The 10,836-nt window shown below is 40.1% G+C and overlaps 1 protein-coding gene across 10 annotated transcripts; it reads left to right on the forward strand.

The window, feature by feature from the left end:
• The first annotated feature begins 538 nt into the window (after window positions 1–538).
• taf15 (TAF15 RNA polymerase II, TATA box binding protein (TBP)-associated factor) lies at window positions 539–10,771 on the forward strand. 10 transcript variants are annotated; one of them, XM_063906636.1, is made up of 16 exons: window positions 539–690; window positions 1,375–1,399; window positions 2,499–2,532; window positions 2,632–2,716; window positions 3,012–3,087; window positions 3,220–3,407; window positions 3,942–4,137; window positions 6,338–6,372; window positions 6,907–6,939; window positions 7,532–7,641; window positions 7,735–7,864; window positions 7,954–8,082; window positions 8,169–8,247; window positions 9,168–9,253; window positions 9,371–9,533; window positions 10,318–10,771. In XM_063906636.1, exons 1-16 carry the CDS (start codon window positions 681–683, stop codon window positions 10,355–10,357), a joined length of 1,419 nt encoding a protein of 472 aa, XP_063762706.1. In that variant the 5' UTR covers window positions 539–680; the 3' UTR covers window positions 10,358–10,771. The 10 variants fall into 10 exon arrangements, with proteins under 10 accessions (XP_063762706.1, XP_063762707.1, XP_063762712.1 ...); XM_063906637.1 differs by having other exon boundaries at window positions 3,027–3,087; XM_063906642.1 differs by having other exon boundaries at window positions 3,027–3,087; window positions 7,954–8,070.
• The last annotated feature ends 65 nt before the right edge of the window (window positions 10,772–10,836 follow it).

A 10,836-nucleotide genomic window follows, 5' to 3' on the forward strand; every position in this document is an offset into this window, starting at 1 on the left:
ATGGGTTTAATTTCTAGCTCTTTTCCTCATGTTCTGCATGTACTGCCAGATAAATAGATAACTTTAATTAATGAGCTGCAATAAACTACATTTTAGCATTAAAAGCTATACTTTTGCAGTTATTTTGGTGAAAATAAGTCAAAGTAACGCAAAAGTATAGTGCAACGCATAACAGTTCAGAGACAGTAATGATGTAATGTAACTTATTACTTTAAAAAGACAGTAAGTAATATGTACTGTATTACATTTTCGAAGTAACTTGCCCAACACTGCACAGTTATTATATACGTTACACTTCAGGTTTCAGGGTACAATACCAAATCAATCAAAAGCGAAACAAAAAATAATTGGAAAAGAAAGTAAAACATCACCATGTTATAAAAAAGAAAAGAAAAATCTAAATATGTTCTGTGATACATTCTGTTAAACTGTTAACTACGGGTGTAATGTATTGTCACTACTTCATTATAACCGCTGTGAGACAGTAGGTGGGGGTATTGTAACTTGCCGTTGAATAGGAGCAGTGTTTCCAACAGGAAGAAGAAGAGCCGCAGTAAGGGAAGTGTCGCAGAGTGATCGGCTCAATTCTGTGGCGCTGCGTACATTCAGCCAACGTTTTTATCAGCTAATCAGAAGAAACACACTTTATTGTATTTTAACTATATAAACACCGTCACAGAATGGCCACTGGTAAGCCAACATATCCTTTCTCTGTTTATCAGTGTTTGCATTTTTGTGTTTTGTGTAAATAAGGCTAATAAAAAAGTGAAACGAATAGCATAGGAGCTACATTAGCAGTTAACCTCGAGGCCATGGAGGGCCCCGTCTATCTCCTGGAACATCTTTCGTTAACAGAGCAAAGTTAGCTTTGCTGTGTGTTTGACTAACACGTGTTTTCATAATGGGGTTAACTCAGTTACAACACTTAGCTGTACTCCTTTTTAACCCCCCCTGAACGTGCCAAAAATCTTATGTTTTGGATATACCGCAGCGTGAAAGGGCCTAGTCGCAGCTAGCTAGTTAGCTTAAGGTGCTAGCATGAACGCGTCTTTGTTTATATCGATGCTTTTGTTTTCCTGCCAAGCGAGACACGAAACTTGCAGGCATGTAGTTTGAAGATGAGTTTGCAATATTTGCATATATTATGGGTTGGTGTAAATATAACCATGCTGGGGATAGACAGCAAGTATAAACCTTTCGTAGTTTGTCTCGTTTCAAGAGTTAGCCGAAGCCTTAAGCGAATTGACCGCCATTTTTACTGGGTTGGCGTGGGTACGGGCCTTTTGGTTGTCCTATTTTCTGCCTTCAAGCTAGCAGTGCATTTAGTTACTTTGTTTTGTTGCAGTATTAAACCCTGCTTTGTTTCTCTTTCAGATTCAGGCTACGGTGGCTCACAGAGGTAATGATCAGATGTTATTTTATAGCGTATTTTCCTATTTTACATCAATTTACTCTGTTTCTTACATACTTATATTTGTGTAAATATCGTCTCTTTTAATGGGTTACAATTAAAAAAAAAAAGTTTTTAAGGGTAGCTTTTATAACAGCACTGTATTCTGCTCCTTTCTTTAAAAAGCAACAACATATTATTCTTTTTAGTTGTCTTTGTATACACCATTTTAGATCATAGCAAATTCCTCGGATGATTACACCACCTTGGTAATAAAATCATTTGTGGTTCTTCAGATTTTGGTGTTGCCGCAGTACAAAGATATATATAATTATACATGAGCTTCAGATAATTATATATAGTAACATAAATAAATCATAGTAGATGTTAAGTGTTTAAATGGAATATATTTGGTATATATTAAATTCCATATTATCTAAATGTAATAGTTTGCTCTATAAAAGGTCTGAGATACTTGGATGAACATTTTCCACTATTTCCACTTAGTCCAAGGTGTTAAATGTCTTGACCAGGGTTAGAGTAAATGATGTGCTTAAGTATTGGTACTTGAGTGTTTATTTTAATATAGTGCAAGGATCCTTTGTGTGTATGTACAGATGGATACACATCTTGTTTAAAGCACTGTAAAGTGATACTACTTGTATAACATCCAAGGAGTGTTGGTGGCAAATTAAGTAATTTAAAGCAATGCATTCTCAGTGTGTTATATGGAAAGCGAAAGCTGAGTTTGCCCTGCAAAATGTTTGTCAAATGACACTGGCCTAGTTAGTGGTATGAAGGACCCACAGGCTTTTTAGCCTGAATTTCTAGTCTCTTTTTAAGTCTAATGTTAAGACCGTAAAATGTGCTTGCTTTGCAAACTTGTTACTTAACTAACAGATTAAATGGCCTACAAAATATGAGACAGAGGAGTACAGAAGGAAGGCACCAGAGGCCTGTGCTTAGGCTGTCATTACATCATGCACTGAATAATTTATTGTTTTATTCAAATACATTTAACATGGATTGTCCCTTTAACATTTATACCAACAACGCAATAGAGTTTTTCATCTCAAATGTTAACTGCTTTTGTCATGTGTTTTTGAAGCTATGGGTCATACGGCGGTCAACAGAGTGGACAGGTAAGACCCTTCCCCAATTTACCACCAGCACATTTGCTGTAATCTTTATAATTGGAATTCTAAATCATAATCTGAAAACCCAAGCCTTCTGATCCACAGGGTTATGGACAAGGTAATGGCAGTGGCTCTTACAGCGGACAGAGTTACCCTGGCTATGGACAGCAAGGCGCTGCTGCAACACAAGGTAGAGAAATGTCTACTTTGTCAATTTGCAGAACGGTTTTGAGTATTACATTGCATTAATGTCTATTAATTCATTAAATTCTCGCTCGAAATGTAAACCATTAGTCCAAACTATGTGAATAGTTCATCATAATGAAATTTGTTCAGTTAGTTAAATGGAAAGTTGCAAATTCAGCGCATTTTATAAAGTTGTAGTTTATATGGTATTTGTTAATTTGAAAGTATACAAATAGAAACGTACAATAAATTGAATTGTACAATGCAGTTTTATTGAAGAAGTATTTTTCTCACTTGAGAATTGTCCTCGACAGGAGGCTATGGCCAACCTGCTCAGGAACAGAGCTTTGATGCGTACGGACAAGATTCCTCTGGGTAAGACCTTTATGTCGCAATAGCGTATTAACATAAAGATCCAAACAAAAGATGAAAACGACTAATTGAGGCCAATATTTACATCTTTGTCGTATGCTAACTTTAATCATTTTTTGCTCAAACCACTTCAAGGTATGGCAACAAATCGTCGTCTTACGGGCAGCAAAGCTCCTATGGTAGCCAGCCTCCAGGTGGAGACAGCTATGGACAGAGTTCCTACGGAGGCCAGAGCCGAGGAGCCGCAGCAGCTGGGGGTGGAGGAGGAGGAGGAGCAGCAGCAGCACCAGGAGGCGGCAGCAGCTATGGCAGATGGAGCGAAGGTACAAATTACTTGTGTTGAAACTTCATCTGTTGTCTGTAAGCATCCACAAATCAACTAAAGTGTATGTAGACAATGAATTTTCTTGTGAGAAGAGGTTCATAATTTAGACACTTCTCTTAAGAAAATTTGATTCCACAAAAATCTTTTTATATTTTAAATCTAGGGCTTCTAAAGAGTCAACTATCTGTTATGAATATAACATGTATGTATTTAATTGTTTATAAATTGCTCTTTATGGAGAAGCATTTATTCACAAGAATGTAAAGGTGTGTATAACTTTTTATATTAGTTCTTCTCTGGGGTTTCTCTGAACAGCACTTTTCCAGATCCTTTTTTTACAGAAGGTCTGACATGTGGTTGACAATACTTGGGAATTGGCTGTGCCATGTGAACAACCATGAAACACATGCGCTTTAAAAGTGTGAAACAGGAGCAGAATATGATCTAAAAACTAAATTGCAGTCCCCAAACAGTGCAACTCTACAAATAAGTGAACTTGTGTAGTGGCTCAATAAGTCTTTCTGCACATCAGGTGAAGGAGGGGGTCAGGGTTCGAGGTTTGGACGTGACCAGGGAGACCGTGCAGATGGTGAAGGGAGCTACAGAGGTCGTGGTGGCGGTGGCAGTGGTGGGGGCTACGACCGCGGCAGTGGCTACGACCGCAGTGGTGGCTACGACCGTGGTAGTGGATATGACCGTGGCGGAAGAGGAGGACCTCCTGGTATGGGGTAAGTTGCATACTGCCACTGCCCCCAAGGTACCTCCTATACACTGTGAAATATGAGACATGACTTGTCCACACATCGTCACTCATCAACTAGAAACCATCCACATAGATCTCACCACTCATCTGCTTTGTGCTCCAGATCCCAAAACTCTGGTGAAAAAAAATGTAAATGTTTTTCTTTTTTTCAAAACCGGATTCCTCCAATGTGACAGATCACATGGGTAAACCCCGTCTGCGCTCCAGGTGCCTCAGCCTTCAGGTTTTTATTTTGTTAGCTGATTTAATTGAAATGAAACGCATGGATGTGTTCAATCCACATTGCTGTTAAGGTCAAATCATCGGTAATCGCGTAAATGGTGGTTATTGAGAGGTTAGGATGAACTACCTGATGTCTTTAGTCTTAAGAAAAGGAGCATGCAAAGCACAACTAGGGTTGCAAACGGTCGGGAAGTTTCCAAGGGAAATTCCATTTCCGTACATGAATCAGATCTTAATTTAATGCTGTTTAAGGGGGTAATGCACTTAAAAGCAACACTAGGTCTTATAGTAGATCGATTCTTATCAAATAGTAGCCATGGACTGCATTCAACAGCACTCTTTTATAACACGTACTGATAATTGACGTGCATTTGGTTAATATCATAACCCTCTGCATGCTCAGTGCATGCTCCTATCACAGATGTAGCTCACACTAATTCACTGTCCGAGCTGAAGGACTCCGTGCTTTCATGTAAGTTTTAATTATATTACTAAAGTGAATGCATAATATTTCATTAAATCATCAGAAGGTACAGTTTATAACTTGGTGTCATATGATGCTAGTGTTTGCTTGCTAGCTGTTAACATCTTTAATGTAGCTTGAATGAGCATGCTAACTACAGTGTTTTTCATTGGTCTATTTTTCATTCATTCCTTATGTAGATTAAATGGCACTTTTCACTCTCTTTTTTAACAAACTAGGTAGTTGTTTGATAAAATAATGGAGGCTAAAAAGTTAGTTCTTATGTCATGGGCAATACAGTCTAAGCAAATGACCCCTATATTAAATTTTATGCTGATTTTAATTCCCATGGAAAGTTTCCACCTTGAATATCCCCCCCAATTTGCAACTCTAGACACCTGAGACCAGTTTTTCCAAGTGTATATTATCTCAGAATTGCTTACAGGTCTTGTCCATTCTGCAACAGAACAGTTGACAAATTTTCTTTCAAACTGGAAGAGACCCATGTTGAGAGGCTGTGAAATGTTCTTCAGTGAGAAACACAATGCTGCACATTATTGTGAAAGGGTCCCTTTTTTTTTATCCTTTTCCTGTTTAAGAGGTATTCTAGTTGCCCATGGTTACAAGGAAGTTTACATTTTTTGGATGCTGCCTCTTTTTTTTTTTCAATGGAAAAACTCCAAATGTTGCTCAACACTACCGGTATTACAATCAGTTGGTCTCATAGTTGTAGAACCAATGAAAGCCATGCTTTTAAGAGCTTTTCTGTTTTTCTGTTTTTTTTTGTTGCACTTCCTATTTTAAGTTCTCCAGCAGCCTACTTTTATCGAATGCCAGAATATGAATGTTGGTTTTTGTTGTGCTTGAAGACCATATGTTAGTTTTTGAACAATGAAAGCGCCACTGAAATGATGCCCTTAGACCTGGAGCCACATCTTCAGCTGCTTCACATTCAACAGGTTTCATTCAAGTGTTGTGTATTTGACAATGGCGAACATGTGTGTTGTGTTAACATGGATCTACATTTTATACTACAGGTGTTCAGAGTGATTGAACTAAAACTTGGACCTCTGTTAAAGGATCTCATAAACGCTCTCAGTGGAAGATTGCTTATCAGTCGCTACACCCCTTCTCACAAATTTGGCTTCTCATGTTAAAAAAAGAAAAGAAAATTCAGCTGGTTTTCCGGCTCTTAGTATCCAATTTGGTCATGTAAAAGAAAGCAAAAAACATTTCTTGTAAACGGTGACACCGATGTGAGGATTGTGTTCACCCGTCTACCTGATTGTTCAGTCAGAGCTTTACGAGTCGTCTGTTCAATGATCTCTAATGTCAAAGACTAATGCATTCCTCGTCTGAGACATTTCCACCATAGTCGCACCCCCTGGCGGGAGTGCATACTGATGGGGATGTAGTGGAGCTTTGTGCTCTCAGTTGGGACAAAGGAAAAGCCATCATATCTCCAATTTTTCCTCTGCAGAGGTGGTGACCGTGGTGGCTACAAAAATTACGGTGGTAAGTGACGAGCATCAGAACTGTGTCGGTGGGGGAGGAAAGAACTTGAGTTAGCAAAAAAGGAAAAAAGGGGGATTTAAAAAAAAAAAGAACTCAGTGAATGCCACCATTTTCATGTCCAGACCTCATGGGACTCCACCTTTTTATTCTTAGCAGGGTTTCTCTTAAATCACTTCACATACGGTAAAGAGCCAGGAGCCTGAGTTTTACAATAATGGTATTTGTTGCATGAAAACGAGGGCTGATAGTAACTGACAGCTGTTCCCAGGACGAAGAAGGTTTTGGTGGTTTTCATTTCTGGTGTAAGCTCAAAAAAAAAAAAAAACCCAGAACAATTCTGTTCTTGTTGCACGGTGTTGGTATGTGATGCAACGGTATGAAAACACCCATCAGAAAGCTGTAAACATGGACATTCTTTAATTTCCTTTATCATTATGCATTGCTAGGGATGAAGTTAATAATTGTGTGTGTGAAACAGTGTGACAGTTTCTTAGATTATTTGCTCAAGTTTTCCACCTTTTCTCTGTTTTACAGGCTCTCGAGACTTCGACTCAAGGGATGAACACGGTAAGAATCCTAACCTGAAGTTTAACAAGAGTTGCCATGGCACTGAACAACCAATCCGCTCTCTTTGTTCACTTGACTTTAACTTCACTAGTTTTTTGATCTAAGTTTCAAATTGCATATGTTGTACTCGCAAATGCTCTTTTATTTCTATTTTGAGATGTTTTACATTTTTGAATTGTTCATTTCTACTCTTTTATTTCTACATACAGCTCCGGAGAAAATTAAGAGACCACTCCAAATTGTTCTTAAATCTTTATCTCTACATGCATGTTAGCATGTCAGTGTCTGTTGAACTCCAACACTGAGAAAAATTGCAGTAGTTTATAGAATATAACAAAAAAATCATTGAAGTTAAAGACATAACTATAAATAATAAAACTAGAGAAAGTGATAATGCTGAAGTGGTCTCCTGGGCTTTATGTGCAATGCCTTGTTGTATTTGCCGCTGCAATGAAAAAATGTCCAAATACATCTTATCTTATCCTGTACGTGTCGACATGTCATTGCTCCTTATTTCTGCCTGTGTGATGGACACTGGTCATCTCCAATCTAATCCCTGCGGATGTTTTCTCTCTGTCCGGCTTTCCCCCAGGTGGTGATCAGGACAACTCTGACAACAACACCATTTTTGTCCAGGGACTGTCAGAAGACGCCACAGTTCAGGAAGTCGGTGACTACTTCAAGCAAATTGGAATCATCAAGGTATTGAAATAAGTCTCATCGAAATCTGGAAGAAATCTGGAGAGGAATTCTTACATGGGCTTGAGACTCCTGTGCTCCTTTCTGTATTTTTAGTTGAATAAGAAGACCGGCCTGCTTATGATCAACATCTACACGGATAAAGCCACCGGTCGGCCAAAGGGAGAATGTACCGTGTCCTTTGATGACCCCCCCTCTGCCAAAGCTGCTATTGACTGGTTTGACGGTAAGGCCGCTGTTGTGACTTCACATCTTTCAGTAAATCCTGCTCAGCACCAGGATCCTTCTCACTGATGTTTCATCTTTTCATCACAGGCAAGGAGTTCAACGGCAAACCTATCAAAGTATCGTTTGCCACCCGCCGAGCCGAGTTCACACAGAGAGGAGGAGGAGCAGGAGGCGGAGGAGGAAGAGGAGGCGGAGGGCGTGGAGGTGGGGGTGGGGGTGTGTCAAATATATCTATTTTTGAAAAGTGCTATTATGAATATCGCTGCCCCTGAACGTGTTGACCAATGGCTTGCTGCTTTCAGGTTTCAGAGGCCGTGGTGGAGGAGGAGGAGGCGGACCTAACTTTGACATTAAGGGAGGAGACTGGCCCTGTCCCAACAGGTTTGTTGGCTTCTGATGCAAATATTTCAAACATGTTGAAGGAGGCTCATTACCCCATGGTTAGGATGGTGATGCATTTTAAATTGTGGTTTTTTTGTTGTGTTGATTGTAGTAGATGAGTGTTTTTGGGGCAAGGTAAAGTGTCTCAGAAGTATGTAGCTATAGACGCTGTTGATCACCATGAAGTTAAAATGTTTTATTTAGGAATTAACCCGACCTGGTCCAGCAGTGGCTGTAGGGTCAGAAGGGGCTTGGACTGGGAATCGTAGGGTCGCCGGTTCAAGTCCCCGAACAGACTTGAAAATATGGAAGGTGGACTGTTACTTGGAGAGGTCCCAGTTCACCTCCTAGGCCCTGCTGTGGTGTCCTTGAGCAAGGCACCGGACACCTCCAATCCCTCCTCCCCATTGATCCCCGGGCACTGCACAATAGCTGCCCACTGCTCCTAGTACTAAGATGGGTTAAATGCAGAGGACAAATTTCACTGTGTGTGCTCTGCTGTGTGCATGTATGTGACAAATAAAGAGGGTTTCATCCTCCGAGTCTATCTTCTATCTACCTCTTTCATTTCCAATTTCACCAGAACCAAAATGTTGTTTAATTTAAGCCGTAACTAAAATTCTAACAGTACTGTTTAAAATGTGAATTTAACCAGTGTTGGTTTAGACTCCTCAATTGCTGTTATTGTTATTGCTCCAAAGTAAAATTATGCTATTACATTCTGACATAAGTGTGTTAACGTTAGACCTAGGCTGAACAGCTTTGTTCAAGTGCAATAAATTATTTACATCATGTTCTTGATGTTTAATTAAACCAGACTGCATATAAAATATGCAGTCTCCTGAAATGTCTGGTCTGTTCTAAGGATCTGTTTTTTATTTGTGGAGCAAAATCTAAAACGCTTCTTTTTATGTCCTCAGCTCTTGTGGCAACATGAATTTTGCCCGGCGGCAAGAGTGTAACAAGTGTGGTGCTCCCAAACCCGGAGATGCAGGATTCGGTGGAGGTGAGGCCTTCAGACTTGATTTCAATGCTTTTTGTTCTCCAGCTTTCCTACCATCTGTTCATATTCCTGAAAGCATCCCCTCGTTTCTCTGGAATACTCACTGTGGCTGTGTTTCAGACCGTGGAGGCAGAGGAGGTTATGGCGGAGACCGAGGTGGTGGCTTCAGGGGTCGTGGAGGAGGTTTCCGTGGCGGAGACCGCGGGGGAGACCGTGGAGGCGACCGTGGAGGCTACGGAGGAGGTGGCGGAGGATACGGAGGGGGTTACAAGATGGGAGGAAGGTGGGTTGACTCCAATTAGTTTTTGGCATTGTGTACATCTTCTGAGCAGGTTGATCTCAAAGGATGCTCGTATGATCTGTGGGCCTCTGCTGATGTCATCTGGGTATATGAGCAGTAAAGGGCGCAAGCTGTCTGAAGCTGCACATGACTGTAGCTTGGTTTAAATGCTCTATCGATCTGTAGGGAAGACTTTCCGGGAATCATGTGGTAATTGAATCATTGACCAAAGAATCGCCACTGCCTTTTAAAATTCAAGAGGTCCTTTACATTTCATCTTTTCCTCTGTGGAGGAACAGTGTTAAAAGATGGCGCATTCAAACGGTTTTATATATTGTTACTCAGAGTATAACTATTCTTGCCACTTACCCTCTTATTGTAAAAAAACTACTGATACTTTAAATTGTGTCTTTAGACTCACCAAGGTTCTTACAGAGCCCTCTTTTTTTACTCCCTGCTACTTAATTTGTCTACAGTCTAAATATTCCACGACATCCTTCACCTTGTTTTTTTTTTTGTCCTTTTGAGGGTCATTGGTATTTGCAAATGTTGCTATATTGCTGCTCGCTGAAGGTGAAGTGCTGTTGCCGACTTATTCTTTTTTCACAGAAAGGAAATGATGTTATCCACTTACAGATTTTAAAAGGGGAAGGTGAATGAGGGGAAATGGACACTATTTCACTCTAATCCCTGTCTGTCTATAATGGCGGTCAATTCAATGAGAGGTGGATGTTGTTTAGAGAAAAATAAAAGTTCAGCTGGTAACACATCTTTCTGTCCCTTGCAGAGGCGAGCGTAGAGACGACAGAAGAGAGCGGCCATACTAAGTGTTGAGCAGATGGAAACCACTCCAGCCCTTGAGTTCGCCATGGAGGGAGGGTTTAGTTTGGGAGAAAAAGGAGCGTAAATCAGAACGTCTGATCCCGGTTTCCTTTCCTTTTTCGCAACCACACTATCCCAACTTTTACTGCTCATCTGAGCGCGGGACGGAGATGTTGATCTACTGTAAAGGGACTTTGGGGCGGATTGGCACTGTTGGCATGTGGTCAAATGTTTTTTTGTTTTTTTTCCCCCTCTGCTTTTTTTTGTTTTTTTTCCTTGTACATCTTTTTAATTTCCTCTCAGATTCTAGCCGCAGGTGTTTTGGTGAGGTAGACTTCGTACCATGTTTTGTATGAACTGATTAAATGTTTTACTTGGGTTCTTTTTTTTTTTCTCAAATATTAAAAACTGTGATCTTTTCCCTGTGCTTTGTGTGAGTTTGTACCGTTCATTTGCAATATTACAGAATATTGTATGCAGCCTT

Source organism: Eleginops maclovinus, chromosome 18 (genome assembly GCF_036324505.1).
Source record: "Eleginops maclovinus isolate JMC-PN-2008 ecotype Puerto Natales chromosome 18, JC_Emac_rtc_rv5, whole genome shotgun sequence".
NCBI classification, from domain to species: Eukaryota; Metazoa; Chordata; class Actinopteri; order Perciformes; family Eleginopidae; genus Eleginops; species Eleginops maclovinus.

Excerpts from the sequence above, each read along its gene's own strand:
- taf15 (XM_063906632.1), top strand. Across the intron at positions 6,373-6,906 it reads TGGCTACAAAAATTACGGTG|GCTCTCGAGACTTCGACTCA; the intron begins GTAAGTGACGAG and ends TCTGTTTTACAG. Across the intron at positions 9,534-10,317 it reads GGTTACAAGATGGGAGGAAG|AGGCGAGCGTAGAGACGACA; the intron begins GTGGGTTGACTC and ends TGTCCCTTGCAG.